Source organism: Melitaea cinxia, chromosome 18 (assembly GCF_905220565.1).
Source record: "Melitaea cinxia chromosome 18, ilMelCinx1.1, whole genome shotgun sequence".
In the NCBI taxonomy this organism is placed as follows: domain Eukaryota; kingdom Metazoa; phylum Arthropoda; class Insecta; order Lepidoptera; family Nymphalidae; genus Melitaea; species Melitaea cinxia.
The window spans coordinates 1,402,199-1,418,291 of record NC_059411.1 but is presented as its reverse complement, the minus strand read 5'-3'; the positions used below and the strand labels follow the sequence as shown (position 1 = coordinate 1,418,291).

Genomic DNA, 16,093 nt, shown 5'->3' with positions numbered 1-16,093 from the left:
AGCTAAATTAGCGTGTGTTTTTTATTTAATTGTTTATTAAGTACCTTATGTTTATTTCGGCGATCATTGTGTCTAAAAATGCCAGATATTTGTGTAATGTCCAAAATAAATGTATTTCTTTTTTTCTTAACATTACCACCGAATGAAAATGTAGATTCTGCCGAGAAGAATCGAAAGGAAACTCAGCAGTTACTCTTTTACAAATGACATATTTAGTTAAATTACATTAAAAGTTACTCACGTGTCTTTCGACAGTTTCTTTAATGCTGTTGGCGGTGTTGGGCTCGCACTGCTGCAGTAGGTGCATCAGGCTCTCGGTTGAGGTCTCTGAAGCTGGACTATCTGGACTTGGTGTTAAACTCTGTGGGTAAGGAGGATGTTTTTTTTTTTAATTTAAAATCAATAATACTCTTAACGTTACCATCGATTCAGCCTTTAATATCCCACTGATGGACATAGGCCTCTTTCCCCGTGCTGCTTCATTACGGGTTGACGGGAATATTCCTTACTATGAGTAACGATCGCTATCATATGTAAATGACAACAACTGAGACACGGTGTGGGGACCGACAAGAACAGACAATCAGACCAAAATTAAATATTTGTATAAACGCAAATATCCACTCTGAGCGGGAATCGAATCTGCGACCGCCGGTGTTTATGCGCCGCCGACATGCCACACGCACCATTACACAAGAGCGGTCGTCACAACATTACCACAACGATGTATATTTTAAACGTTTTTGTTTTAAATCTCATAATTCGAAACTTTAGTGTTACAAAAATCCGCCCGAATGACGCGTTCAATTCCCAAAATAGAAATTAGAATTTATTACAATAACTTACCCTACATTATAAACAAAAAATTTGTATTATAATATTGTATTTCTCGGTTTAATTAACTCGACAAACAAGATATTTTTCATTTATATGACATAATTTTTTTTTTTATAAATTGGACTAGTTTTTCGTCAGTATAAAATAAAAAAAGTCACAAAAGCATTTTTTAGGCAATTCAAAACTTTATAATTTTAATCTAAGCTCTACACAGTATGGCAGTGGATCAACAGTAGCCAATTTTTCCAGAACAACTAAAAGCATATCTCACCTCATCCAAGCGGCAGCCCTGCGCGAGCAGGTCCTGGGTGGTAGCACTGACGTACTCCTGCAACCTCTCCTGAGCCCCCCCCAGCCGTCTCCTCAACTCAGCTATCTGCGCTTCCTCCTTCTCAATCTACGGGGAACGGGAGTAGCAACATAATCGTAAACATGGAGTTCTTTTCTTCGAGTTTAAAATTTTGAATGAAAATTTTAAATTTCGAAAACGGAATCGAAAATTTAAAAATACCCACTAAATTGCAATTAATGGTAGACACTTTTTTTGTATATTGTAAAAAATATAAACCCTAAAAATTTTTTAACCTAATGAACAACTATTTGAAGCCAATTGGTCTCGAAATAAAAAAACTCCACACAATAAATAAAAATAATAACTAGCGCACGAGGAGCTACGCTAAAGCCAGCTGCAACACTAAGTGGAACGTTTCGTTTATGAGAAAATAAAAACACACGTATTGTTTACACGAATATGAGTGGGTACAACGCTACTATGAGTTCTCGAATTGAATTAACTTCACAAGTGTCGAGTGGAGTACAAAAGTGTAATTGCCTGATTTCATCGATTGTTGATTGAACTGTCTAATGAAAAACAACTCCAATATCAAACAACACTTTATCTGTCAAATAACGGTATTCTATTAATCCAAATTTGTATTTACTAGTAGACGTAAAACAAGGCACTAAGGGCTTATTTTACTTTCTGTTTAGTGACTTATGTGTGACTTTATCAGCGACCGTTGAAACAGGCCCTAAATGATACACACTAAAACTCCAAATTTACGCGAAACGTTCACGAAACTGTATTGAACAATTAATACCGAATTATTTTATTTGTTCATTATTCATTATTATCAAATTTTTAGTAACTTTTCACTTTCATTTTATTAGGTCCAGAAAAATAAAAAAACAATCAGTAACTATAAAATTTTTATATTAGAATAATCTGGTACTGACAAGAAAAATTTATTATTTTGTTATTTATTTTTTTTTAATTGTTAATTATCAGTATTAATTTTAAAATATCAAAAGCGAGAACCGATAGTAAGTCCGCAGGTGTGGTACAGCGACACGACTGATTACAGACGTTACGTATACAATGCATTCATCTAGGAGCACTAGATATAAGAAATTATTATTAAAAAAAAACGTAATAAGTGATATATAATGAATGGCTTCGAACGTTAAGTGGCGAGAAAAGTGCGCAATGCACTACGAGTGCCGATTGTGTCGTGTTTCCTAATGCACTTACATACGGCAATTTTCTCGTAGATTTATTATGAAAAGAATAAAAATTAAAATGTAACTGAATTGAATACTTACTTAATACTCGAGTTTCACAGCTTTTCTGAATAAATTGTCCGGAAATAAATTAGTAAGGTAAAAAAATAAAACCGTGCGGTACTTACTTTTTTGTTGCTATTGTTTCACACTGAGCTCAGTGTCTCGTGTAGAGCCTCACTGAGCTCAGTGTCTCGTGTAGTCTCACTGAGCTCAGTGCCTCGTGTAGAGCCTCACTGAGCTCAGTGTCTCGTGTAGAGCCTCACTGAGCTCAGTGTCTCGTGTAGTCTCACTGAGCTCAGTGCCTCGTGTAGAGCCTCACTGAGCTCAGTGTCTCGTGTAGAGCCTCACTGAGCTCAGTGTCTCGTGTAGTCTCACTGAGCTCAGTGCCTCGTGTAGAGCCTCACTGAGCTCAGTGTCTCGTGTAGAGCCTCACTGAGCTCAGTGCCTCGTGTAGAGCCTCACTGAGCTCAGTGTCTCGTGTAGAGCCTCACTGAGCTCAGCGTCTCGTGTAGAGCCTCACTGAGCTCAGTGTCTCGTGTAGAGCCTCACTGAGCTCAGTGTCTCGTGTAGAGCCTCACTGAGCTCAGTGTCTCGTGTAGTCTCACTGAGCTCAGTGCCTCGTGTAGAGCCTCACTGAGCTCAGTGTCTCGTGTAGAGCCTCACTGAGCTCAGTGTCTCGTGTAGAGCCTCACTGAGCTCAGTGTCTCGTGTAGTCTCACTGAGCTCAGTGCCTCGTGTAGAGCCTCACTGAGCTCAGTGTCTCGTGTAGTCTCACTGAGCTCAGTGTCTCGTGTAGTCTCACTGAGCTCAGTGCCTCGTGTAGAGCCTCACTGAGCTCAGTGTCTTGTGTAGAGCCTCACTGAGCTCAGTGTCTCGTGTAGAGCCTCACTGAGCTCAGTGTCTTGTGTAGAGCCTCACTGAGCTCAGTGTCTCGTGTAGAGCCTCACTGAGCTCAGTGTCTCGTGTAGAGCCTCACTGAGCTCAGTGCCTCGTGTAGAGCCTCACTGAGCTCAGTGTCTCGTGTAGAGCCTCACTGAGCTCACACTCACTCACCTCGTCGCCGGCGGAGCGCGCGGCGGCGGCGTGCGAGTGCGCGCGCGCGCTGAGCTCCCGCTGGCGGCAGCGCAGCGCGCGGCGCCGCAGCGTCCAGCCGCGCTCTAGCGCTCGCCAGTCGCCCGACAGTCGCTTACACGCCGCCGCGTACTCTTTCTCCATCGCTGACCGCTCCTGCCGATCGAGCGACTAGTTATACACTACAATCCTTTGGTTGGTGGTGGAGGGCGTATTTGAACATTGTGAGTTTGGTCATCATGTGGCTGTCTTATAACCATTACATTTTTGTACACATTTTTTTTGTCTGAGTGAACCTAACTATCAAGGACATTTGTCGTAAATACAGCAGCAGTGACCTCGTCCAGCTGCCGCTGCGCCTGCAGCAGCTGCTCGCGCTCGGCCCGCCAGCGCCGCTGCCGCTCCTCCTGCTGCAGCTCGAACTGCTGCCGCTCACGCTCGAGCTCTGCGCGCTGAGCCTCGATGCGTTCACAGCGAATTTCACTCTCCAAGTCACTGTCACAAGTCAGTTTGAAAATCGTTAGTGCATATATGTCCGGCTCGAAGGACCAGAATGTAAGTTAATTTTAAATTATTTAAGCATCAGATTTAAATTGTATATGATGTTGAATGTTGTTGACTTCCAAATCTAAGTTATTTTCATTGTTAGTGATAACGAAAATAATTTTAATATCAGTCATTGAAAACATACGAAAGTGTAGAGTTGAGGTTTTCATTGCTCGCTGCTAAATCGGTAGTGGACCAGGAGAGTAGAGACAGGCGGGAGAGATTCATAGCAGAGGCGCCCTCTTGTCTCAGTTTCGCAGCCTCCGCAGGATCATTGTAGCGGAACATGTTCGTGCGACCGAGGAGGAGAATGCAACCTGGATAGAAAAATAATAATTGTAAACTACCTGAGTACCCCAAAAATAATATAAAGTTTCTTATAACGTCATAAATGTTGGCGAAACTCGTCACAATTGTAAAATAAACACAATTGATTGATTGGCGATCATGAGAGAATGACCTGTGCCTAAACATATCAAAACATTCTGGTAGCGCAGATTTTATCAAAACTAGAGTAGAGACTGATATCACTATAAATTATTTATGAATATTAAAAAAAAAAAAAAAAAAAACGATTATTTAAAACAAAATTCACGGATTGCGCGATAGCTGTGCGAAAATCACAAGTCCGTGTATACGTCAGCGGCTCACCCTGGCTGAGCTTGGCGGGGCGGTCGAGCAGCACGGTGTTGAGCCAGCACTGCGCGCCGGGCGCCGGGCTGATGGTGGCCACGCCGTCCGCCAGCGCCACGCGGCAGTGCAGCGGCAGCACGCCCGCGCCCGCCAGCACGATGTCGGGCGTCGGCGAGTACTCCTCGCTGCCGATCAGCGTCTCGCCCTCCTGCCGACACCTCGCGGTCACTACTCTCTCGAGCTGGGGCACAGCCGGGGACATCCTGCTCAAAATCTTGGCCAGCCCGACTGGAGCAGTACCTCAACATTCACACCCAAATAATACTGCTCCAAAGTAACCACAGGGACACAACAATACACAGGTGGCCAAAGCTTCTGGGGAGGGTAGAGTTGGTAGAGTAGGCACGTTTTTTGTTGTTGTTGTGTTTATGTCAAAAGAATTTTGAATAGTTTTCTTAAATTTAAGATAATATTCATTAAAAAAAAAATATTATGGTAGGTATCAAGCTACCAGCGATTCGGAAAGGAAATTTTACAAAGAAGAATGAAAAAGGCAGGAATCTCCGAGGATATCCTAAAGTTATGCTTTACTTTGAAAGTAATGTTAGAGTCGGTAAATATAGGCTTTATCGTGTTTGAGTCTCAAAACATAGTGCTATAACTAATAGACGGTGCTCATCCATTCTATTCATTATAGCATTGTGCAACCACAAAACCGGTAGTTTCTGAGTGGAACAAAAAGATTAGAACTTCCCAAAAAAAAAAAAAAATACGTCTAAATCGTAAATACCTTTTGGTCTAAGAAGAAACTGTCGAAAGTGATTTTATTGTTTTTTTTTTTCTTTCAAGTTTCTATTGGTTTACTATAGTGCGTGATTCGTTGAATACGAAAGGAGATACCAGGCGCAAACAATGCCCATAATTTACTTGTGGCAACGACGAAACAAACAAAGTATAGCCGTCTATCTTCAGCGCGGCTCTCGGCTAGGGACGGGCAAGATCAAATGAGACTATAGATGGGTTTGAAAACATTGGGACGTCCCTTTGATTTTGTAGTTGTTTATTTTTATGTCATTCCGTGTCCTGAAGCGATACATAGAATAAATTGACATTCAAGAATAACTAATTGTTCGTTTAGATCATATAATTATATAAGATTTAATATTTTTTAAATAATAATTATCAAAATATAAATTTATTTTACATTTTCAAAATTCGTGTAAGTAAAAAAAGGTTACGAAACTCTGCATAGGCGAATGAATTGATGTTTTGTTTGTTTATGTCTGGTATGTCCTTTCGTTCAACGCACTATACTCATCTTTTTTTACTTACTCACCTTAAGATGGTAGAGCGTGACGCCAGTAGAGAGCAAGTTGTCGTCGATACCCACTAGATGTGGCATGTCGGAGTCCAGAACGACTCCCAGCCCACTCTTCCTCAGACCCAACGCCTTTTGCTCCTGCAGGATTTGCTGAGTTTCCCTCCATTTCTCCGTCCACTTCTCTGTGAGGACTTTCTCCTGAGCTTCCTTGCGCTGGAGAGTGGCGAGCACTGCTGGCTCCATCTCGATTGGATCCTGAATAAACAACAAAGGCTCATGATTTTGTTAAATTGAAAATAAAATTATTACATAAAAATAATTGAAATTTACCTTGTTTAACTTTAGGTGTCGCTATAACTGTGCACTAACGGCATCAAAGTCTTCGCAATTTATAATATTAATAAACCATACTTGTTAAAATTATAAGACAATAATTATAATTTCATGTGTATCCAAATCCTTATCATGCCTATATAGTAGTACTGTACTGCTAAGGATTCAATTCAAAATGTCCCATATCAAAATACTAATCATACACCTAACTGTACCATATTAACAGTATTATTATTTTGTTATTATATAAATGTATTTACCAAAATGATAAGTCAAAACGATTAAACTCGCAATAAGCTATTGTGACTATATTCTTAATACAAATTATATAAACTGCATATAACACTAACACATCAAAAACAAAATCATATCCCCTTACCGTGTTGTGTGATATCTGTTTGCGAAGCTTCTCGATCTCTTCGCGCAGTTCTCTGATGAGTTTGACGTTGGGGTCCTCGTTGATGGTGGGCTTGTTGATGATATTCTTTGCCCTGTTGGCGTATCTGAGGGTCGACAGCGTTTCACCATAGTTACAGTCAGCTGGCGATATCTAGAAATACATTGAATAAAAATATATATTCAGGATATTTAACTGCAAAATATATATATGTATTATAAAGTTAACAAAATACGGTGGATGACTCTTTTTACTTTGCATAACAAAACGTATTAACAGACATACAAACGTATTTATATACGCAACAGACATTTATTTTACCTTTATCTGCCTAAACACGATAATATTTTAAATTAATTATAGAAATGCTATAAGTATATTGAAATAATTAAATAGATATTTAAAAAATATATTCCAAAAATGTGTCTTACCGCAGCAATCATTATTGTTTTTGAGTTTCCTCCGAGTGAATCCTTCAGAAGCCATGTTAGCACCGAATCTCGATATGGAATGAAGACTTTCTTGCTTTTCGGTGTACGACCTTAACGAAAACGAAAAAAGAATCGAATCGAATACGAATCTTAAAGCTGACAAGTTCATATGAAAAAAATAAAGATGGGCCAAAGTTAGTACCTTGTAGAACTCCTGTTGCAGCAAAATTAATAAAAATTATGAGTTAAATATTTCAAATTTCATGAAAATTCATTACCTAAGATTAACTTTAAAAAAAAAAAAAAAAAAAAAAAAAAAAAAAAACAAAATAAGTCAATTGTAACTAATTTTATAAATACTAATATTTATGATAAAGTTTATCAAAAGGTTTTCAAAGTTCCTTACTGTCCACTGGTTGGTTAGTGGCTTCAGCTAGCGCGGAAATGACGGAACCAAGCGTCACCAGCGATTTGTTAATATGTGCGCCTTCGACCAATCGCTGGCCAGTGGCTCCCGTAGCATCGGCTCGCTCACTAAAATTAAGAAAAACATACGTTATTAATATATAATTGTTTTTGTATGCAATGAATCTCTAATGTAATGCAGCAGCAATACAGCTTTTATCATAACACTGCACCTAAATTTTTGACAGTTTAGGATGTCTTCTAAGCTTTGACAATATCAGAGTTTCTTGTAAAAGTTATTTGTATACAATCGTCAGCGCTAACAAAATTAAGTTCAGTTTTTACTCCTAACTAGAAACCTGTGTTTTGTATATCACTTCGGCCCTTTAAAACTATTTACAAAGTTAAATTGGATTATGGGAAGTGTAATATTTAGGTAAGAGATATTACCTGCCAGCAAGATCAACGAGATGAACCTTCGAGACGGTCTCGCTGGGCATGTTATTGTGGCGCAGGTAGCTCGCCTGCACGAAGGTGATCGTGAAGATGGCGTGTGAGCGAGACGACACGTCGTTCATCTGCGTCGATGCTGTCGTTCGGTGAAGGTTGCCGCGGTGCATGCATTCCTAGATACAAATGGGTAAATTAGCTCTTACGATTTTTCATGTCGTAACGAAGACGGGGGTTTATTTGTCTCATAAATTAATTACTGTCAAAACATTGAGCATGATGGGCAAAAAATTTAAATTGTTTTCTATATTATTTTCGATGGTTTATTAGTAATGCTATCCAACTTTTTTTCTTTTTCTAGGAAAACTTCTAATATGTAAATTAGCGGATGAAATCTTCATCTTGTGTTTTCTTTTTACTATACAAGATAACATCCACAATCACTTAGCTGGATCTGCCCTTCTTAGATTCATGATAATTTATACTACTTATCAGCATGCGATTTATCGTAATCCTACGATTACATATGCTGCAATTATTCAAAATCACTAAAAACTTTAGTAATCCAACATACCTGTATATCATCATAATCGGACACCAAATGTTTGGACAAATCCTGCACATAGGGACCAAGCTTGGGATGTTCTCGGACCCTCAGCGAGTGACCCGAGTCAGTGGCCAGTAGGTCCTTCACCCTCTCGTTGTATATTTCGAGGTAGCTGACCTCCGTACGGTAGGACGCTCCCGATTCCTTACCGGCGGCGACACGAGAGAACAGCTGACGACATATCCGCGGTATTAGGCCCTGTGATTCCTGTTGAACGTTAGAAAGATTTGTTAAGCGAGTAGCTTACATTTTACACTTTTAAACAACCTACATAAGTAAATATTACATCCAAACTAGGGGTGGGCGTCGTATTTACCCTGGATTGGTAGGCAAAGTCAAAGTGCCTACTGTGTCGATTTATTTATTTTTGGTTGAATTTTACTTAACTGCAAACGAGGAAGGTTTGTATATATATTATCGTATGCCAACTTTTATTTATCATTTATTCTTTTGTATTATATTGGACTTAAGTCGGTGTATTGCATACAAACGATACTGGAACTCTTGAGATGAGTATTTTTATTTGACATCATATCAATTTAGAGTGATTGCCATCTGAACTTTAACCAATTAAATGCTAATTATCTAATAGCTGTTTTAAATTATAATTTTATTGTTTTATTATAAGTAATTAGTTTTATCCAATAAATAATTATCTGATTGCATAAAGTTGAGACCACATCTGCGAAATTGCTTCAACACTGTGCGAAAGTGCAAAACATATTTAACTCTAACTTAACAATTAAATCTTAGAATTTAATTTACCTTAATAAATAATACATTTTTAATTCAACGATTCCCTCCGCAACAAGATCAGCTGGAAGAGATTGCTTTTCAACGACTAGGCCGCCATTGGTATCATATCTTTTTACGAAATATTTCAATGTTGCATTATTATTTAGTTCTTCCATAATACAGTACAGTAGTAAACTGAAACATGTATTTATAAAAGGCTAGCTTAATGCTGCCAGCATTTTCTACCAACCAATTTTGGTATGTTAAAAAAAGTAGAGTGTAGTAGAAGTATGTATAGTAACAAAAAAAAAATTAAACGAGTGTGCGAGTGACCACACGACTGAAGTAAAACTTCTTTAGTTCCATCTAACTTATATCTCGCTTTCTATTTCCGTTCTCAACACAGATAACCGGACCTTTAGATAATAAAAATTCTTAAACTAAATATTTACTTCAAAACTGCCGAAGAATTAAAATTAATGTTGATTAATAAAAACAAAATTAATTTATAATAAAAAAAAGCCATGATTAAAACTGAGCGACATTAATCAATCGTTATAACGCATTAGGGCCATAAACTATTAATAACAGATAATATATAACAGATAGGCAATGTCGGCTAATTGAATAATATTGACTTTATCGTGGCCACCCATTCATTTTTGTGTAGCCGGTTGAAAATGAGTTTTAAAATTGGAATTGAATAAATTTATTTCTTATACTAGGCATTGTATACAGTTACACTTCTATTCATCATTCCAGCCCATTGCAGTCCACTGCTGGACATAGACATCCACAAGTTCGCGCCAAATATGCGTGAACTCGTGTGTTGCCCATAGTCACCACGCTGGGCAGGCGGGTTGGTGACCGCAGGGCTATTAGGCCTCGCTAATGATAACACGGTTTGTTTTATTTTGTGGTATGACATTAGCAGTGCCGGATAACTTTCGTGTGCTATTTTTATTTTCTCGGTCGTCTCTGGTATTCCCCTCTGGTCTTCCCCCTATTATACGGGTTTCCCTAAGCAATTGCTTAAATAGCTTATAAGCTAATCCAGAACTGGACATTAGCGTGATATAGCTTAGCTTATAAACATTTTGACGGTAGCATGCGAAAGCGATTCCGTGGCGCCCGCTATGACAATGGGGTCACCCCTGGGTAGTCCGGATAGGGAGCCCCACATCCCTCACCACCCGGGTGCGTAAAAGCCCGCGCTAAAAAAAGCTAGTAAACAAACGAATATAATTGAGATGCGTGTAACTTATCTACATGATGTATAGGTACTATTTCTAAGCTCTATAAAACAAAATCCTTTATATGTATAAAATAGTCTGTAGTTTCAACACAACATAGGTTTACGACTGGTCTTAAATTACTAATCAATAACATTTTCTTTTTGACAATTCTTTTTTTTTACTTGACATTAGTATGTATTACAAGTGTTGTGATTTTTGATAATATGTTAAAAAAATATTGTATTATTATGATTAATTCATCAATTTATGATTAATTCATTTCTTTTTTATAATGTATAAATTTATTAGTAACTCAATTTATTTTCTGCGCGGTCTCGCTTTCCTGTTTACTGGCGACAACCGATGCGGCGGCGAGTGTTGTTAGTATTTGTCGTTAAGAGATCGCAAGACGGTGGACGGGATTCGATTACATAGCAAGAAACCCATCAAGTCTATTCAGTAATTATATTTATAACTAGCTGTGCCCACGACTACGCCCGCGTAAAATGGTGACTTTGGACAGAATTTTATGAATATATCCTTTGGTTTATTTTGGATTATAAACACCGTCGTTTGGGTACGGAACCCTAATAAAAATGAACAGGTTTCGAAAGTGAACGTATAAAAAAAAATTAATATGTAAAAATATTAATAAGATAAGAAGAGGACAAATACATCTCATTTTAACACTTCGTAAGTGCCTAGCGAATGGCTCGGTTAATTAATTATTATAAAGATGTCCCATCTATTTCTTTGAGAAATCTATGGGTATATAATTATGACAATGATAAGAATAATGTAATGTAATGTAAATATTTTTAAGTATCAATAATATTATTATTGTTTTAATATATGACCTTTCTCTGTTAAAGTTTTTGTAACAAATTGTCTTTTACTTAATCAATACATATAATAAAAATGTTTTTGTCTGTTTGTCTGTGCGTTTGTGCACGCTAATTTCAGAAACGGCTTATACGATTTAGATGTAGTTTGTTTCATATCAATCGGTTCAGAAATAAAAAAGTTATGCCAATTTAGAGAAACACGTTGAACGTGTAAATACCCAAACGACGGTGTTTATAATTCGAAATAAACCAAAAGATCTCCAAAAAATGCTGTCCAAATTCACTATTCCACGCGGAACATTTTTGAGCCTAGTTGCATAAACTGGCGGATATCTGATAAGCGGTTGATTTATGATACAGATCATTCTTAAAATACGTCCACTAATATTGGGGGATATTTTGCTTGATATGACGGGAAGTGTCGTTTAAAGTTATATCGTCTTATACATTTTTTCGTAAATGGGTTAGTTGAAATTTTATGACATAATATTGAAAGATGATCGTGACGTAGCTTGATGGAGGGAGGTTCAAAAAGTATTATTTAGCGTGACATTATATTAACTGCCTGTTCTATTAAGTTTTTATAGGCTATAAAATAACACGTTATGACTGAGTTTAAAGGTAACGGTAATTTATCAAGTATCGAAATTAACGAGAATGAGCGAATCACAGAGTTGGTTCGATTTGAACAGCGAAACAAGCGATTTCGAAACGAAAAGGAAAGAAGTTATTTAAAAAAAATTTGGTATTGGAAATTTTTGTTAAATAACCGTGCGAAGCCGGGGCGGGAAGCTAGTATATTATAAAATCAAAGTAATTAATTTCTATACTCAAGTCGGTAAAAGCATTTTAAATCATCATTTTACAAATCGCATTATGTCTGTATAATTAGTCTTCAATAAATGAATTGTTGTGAAGCTACCACCGTTTTGGAATGTAGTTTCTGCTGAGGGAAATCGGCTTCTAACTCAACGACTTTTTAAAAATTTAACGGTTTTCAATCATTATAAATTTAGTCATGTCTTGCTTGAAATATTGTGGCACTAAACACACATATCTTAATCATTAACATAATCTTCTACCGTACAATATACCTGAACTTCAGAACTTTTGACTGTGTGGACAGATTTTGATATTTTTTTAAATTAACAAATGGTGCTTGTCATGTGGTCTCATTTAAATTTTGCGTTGGCGTGTCAGCGGGTTGGCGTGTTGGCATGTTGGAGTGTTGGAGTGTTGGCATATTGGTGTGTTGGCGTGCTGGAGTGCTGGCGTGTTGGCCTGTTGGCCTAGTGTTGGAGTGTCGGCATGTTGGCCTGTTGGCGTGTTGGCCTGTTGGCGTGTTGGTTGTTGGCCTGTTGGCGTGTTGGCCTGTTGGCGTGTTGGCCTGTTGGCGTGTTGGCCTGTTGGCGTGTTGGCTTGTTGGCGTGTTGGTCTGTTGGCGTGTTGGCCTAGTGTTGGAGTGTTGGCGTGTTGGCCTGTTGGCGTGTTGGCATGTTGGCGTATTGGCGTGTTGGCCTAGTGTTGGAGTATTGGCGTGTTGGCCTGTTGGCGTGTTGGTCTGTCGGCGTGTTGGCCCAGTGTTGGAGTGTTGGCGTGTTGGCCTGTTGGTCTGTTGGCGTGTTGGTCTGTTGGCGTGTTAGCCTGTTGACGTGTTGGCGTGTTGGCCCAGTGTTGGAGTGTTGGCGTGTTGGCCTGTTGGCGTGTTGGCTTGTTGGCGTGTTGGTCTGTTGGCGTGTTGGCCCAGTGTTGGAGTGTTGGCGTGTTGGTCTGTTGGCGTGTTGGCCCAGTGTTGGAGTGTTGACCTGTTGGCGTGTTGGTCTGTTGGCGTGTTGGTCTGTTGGCGTGTTGGTCTGTTGGCGTGTTGGTCTGTTGGCGTGTTGGCGTGTTGGCCTGTTGGCGTGTTGGCTTGTTGGCGTGTTGGTCTGTTGGCGTGTTGGCCCAGTGTTGGAGTGTTGGCATGTTGGCGTGTTGGTCTGTTGGCGTGTTGGCCTGTTGGCATGTTGGCGTGTTGGCGTGTTGGCCTGTTGGCATGTTGGCCTATTGGCGTGTTAGTCTGTTGGCGTGTTGGCCCAGTGTTGGAGTGTTGGCATGATAGCGTGTTGGCCTGTTGGCGTGTTGTGTGTATTTTTAGAAGTTTCTGTTCTAAGTACTTAAGTGTTAGTTCTGACTGAGGACTTAATATTGAGCGTGTCAAAATTTAACCGAATATTCTGGCCCTGTAAGTTGTATTTGTTTTTTATTCAAGTTTATTTTCAATTTTATGTGTAGTGATTTGATATGATAGCATATATAAATTTTTTTGTAACAATAACAATGTGTTTAAATAAAAATGAAATGAATAAATGAATGAAAAAGCCAAATATACAAAAGAAATTATATTATATCTTTAAATCATTTCTAAGCAACTAACTAGATTCCTAGTTTATTGTTAGTTGAAAAAGTTTTACTAATTTATTTATTTACTAGCTGACCCCGGAATCGTTGTTTTGCCATATATTTTATTAAGCCCCATCTATCTCCCCCTTTTATAACTTAGGGTTATGAAAAATAGATGTTGACCGATTCTCAGACCTACCCGATGCAGACAAAATTTCATAAAAATCGGTCCAGCCGTTTCGGAGGAGTATCGTAACTAACATTGTGACACGAGAATTTTATAAAAGATTAGTCTATACATACAAGTTACAGAGCTTTGCTCCAGATACGAGTAAGTCATACAAAAAAAAAAAAGTCAAAATACAGAAAATAATTATAAATGTACAATTTTTTATGTAGAAATAATGAAATGTGAAGTTTAAAAAAAATCATAATTAAAAAAATAAATCGGATTCGTTATTTTTGCAATGTATTCGATAAATGTTAATTTAAATACATACATATATAGCGCAATACCAAACAAAAAAAACACGTTACTAAGCCCTCGATTTCCTGCAGGTAGAATATTTAATCATTATTATAACTGAGTAAATATTTTTTTAATCTTTTTTTTTGTAGTTGTATAATACTTTTTGTGGGTTGGTTATATTATCTACTAGCTGACCTAGCAAACTTCGTATCGCCTTATTTTTTTTCTTAAATATAATAATTACATATATCAAAACAAAATAAACCCTATCTTTCAAGTTGGATCAAACTGCACACGGTGTGCAAATTTGATTAAAATCGGTTAAGTAGTTTAATAGTTCATCGCGGACAAACATTGTGACAGGAGATTTATATATATTAAGATATACTAATTATTTTGACCAATTCACATCAAGATAAAGAGTATAGGACCAAGCTCTTTTGTACCGTAAATAGGAAAACCAGTTTTTTTTAAATGTACTACAAAGGTACTGTCTAACTGCTGGTTAGCGAATATCGTAGCCTATATATATCCAGGAACATCATCACCTGCATTTCAAGCGCATTATCGACCCTTAAGCTCTTATCCTTCCTTACTCACTACAGGAACACAACACTGCTTCTGTCTGAGACCGATAGTCTACATTTTGAGCAAAAGATATTTGTGAGGTGTGTCCTATCTAAATAAATAAATTATTATACATTTTTTTTTATATCACTTGGTCGGCAAACAAGCATACGATGGTAAGAGATTACCGTAGCTTATAGACGCCTACGATACCAGAAGCATCGAAAGCACGTTGCCGACCCAATCCCCAATTCCCCCCTAGGAGCTCTGGTCACCTTACTCACCAACAGGAACACAATACTGCTTAAAAACAGTATTATTTAGCTGTGGTCTTCTGTAAGGTACTACCCCAGTCGGGCTGCTCCATATTTTGAGCAGGAAATTCCTGCTGTGCCCTACCTCGGTTAAGCCCATATTATAATTAGATCGTGAATCAACGTGAATAACCATAGCTATCAGGTATGCCGTGTGGTGTCGGCCGAGTAGAACAGCACCACCCCCTTTCTTCCTGTGGGGGTCGTAAAAGGCGACCGAAGGATAAATCTGGCCCAAAATTATCAGGGTCCTGGAGAAGGAAAACTTCATTTGAAACCCGGAATGGGGTCTCCGTCAAGCATTCGTAGCATAGCTCTTAAATGCGAGAGACTCCTGCAGCCGAACTGGCTCTACACGTATCGACTCGTCGTTCCTGTGGGCCTAGCCAGTGAGGACGAGAGGGTGGCGCAGAGCTTAGAAAACTGCGTTTTCCTGAAGAGTGACCTAGGCGACACAATGTCTGTCTGACACTGTCTTAATCGTCTGCAATAGACGGACTCAGGCCAGTGAGATCAGGTGTGATGACAGCCAGGTCCAACCTTCCAATGCAACCAACCCGAGCGGAAATTAAACCCAGCGACCACCGACGTCAGGGTTAATTATACAAAATTAGTTTTTCCCCATCCTTAGTTCATTACTTTGAAGGTACAAATGACCAGAGTAAGCTGTTATAAATTCTCATCATTTGGCTTGCCAAAAATTTGATATTACTGTAAAAATGGACTCTTGAACATAATGGCAGGTCGTCCATCGTTCTCAGCAACGAATTTGAAATATTACTTATACTAGATATCCTCATTAACAAAAGGATTATAGTTTCTAATTATCATTAATCAAAATAATATTATACACAACTAATTATAAACTTAATTAACTTTTACGACATATATTCTATATTATAATTAGGGGCCATCAATAAATTCCAATCCTGCCTCATGGCGTATATCTGTATTG

At 38.4% G+C, this 16,093-nt stretch overlaps 1 protein-coding gene across 1 annotated transcript in view; it reads right to left on the bottom strand.

The window, feature by feature from the left end:
- Positions 1-16,093, bottom strand: part of LOC123662259 (kinesin-like protein Klp98A) — a 59,350-nt gene that overhangs the window by 13,374 nt on the left and 29,883 nt on the right. Inside the window, exons 5-17 of the mRNA XM_045597125.1 lie at positions 10,342-10,349; positions 8,562-8,801; positions 7,988-8,163; positions 7,539-7,666; positions 7,133-7,242; positions 6,684-6,854; positions 5,987-6,226; positions 4,669-4,858; positions 4,163-4,334; positions 3,810-3,966; positions 3,454-3,627; positions 1,109-1,234; positions 242-361 (exon numbers count right to left, since the gene is read on the bottom strand). Of these exons, the coding sequence (XP_045453081.1) occupies positions 242-361; positions 1,109-1,234; positions 3,454-3,627; positions 3,810-3,966; positions 4,163-4,334; positions 4,669-4,858; positions 5,987-6,226; positions 6,684-6,854; positions 7,133-7,242; positions 7,539-7,666; positions 7,988-8,163; positions 8,562-8,801; positions 10,342-10,349 (2,012 nt within the window). The remainder of the gene's footprint in view (positions 1-241; positions 362-1,108; positions 1,235-3,453; positions 3,628-3,809; positions 3,967-4,162; positions 4,335-4,668; positions 4,859-5,986; positions 6,227-6,683; positions 6,855-7,132; positions 7,243-7,538; positions 7,667-7,987; positions 8,164-8,561; positions 8,802-10,341; positions 10,350-16,093) is intronic.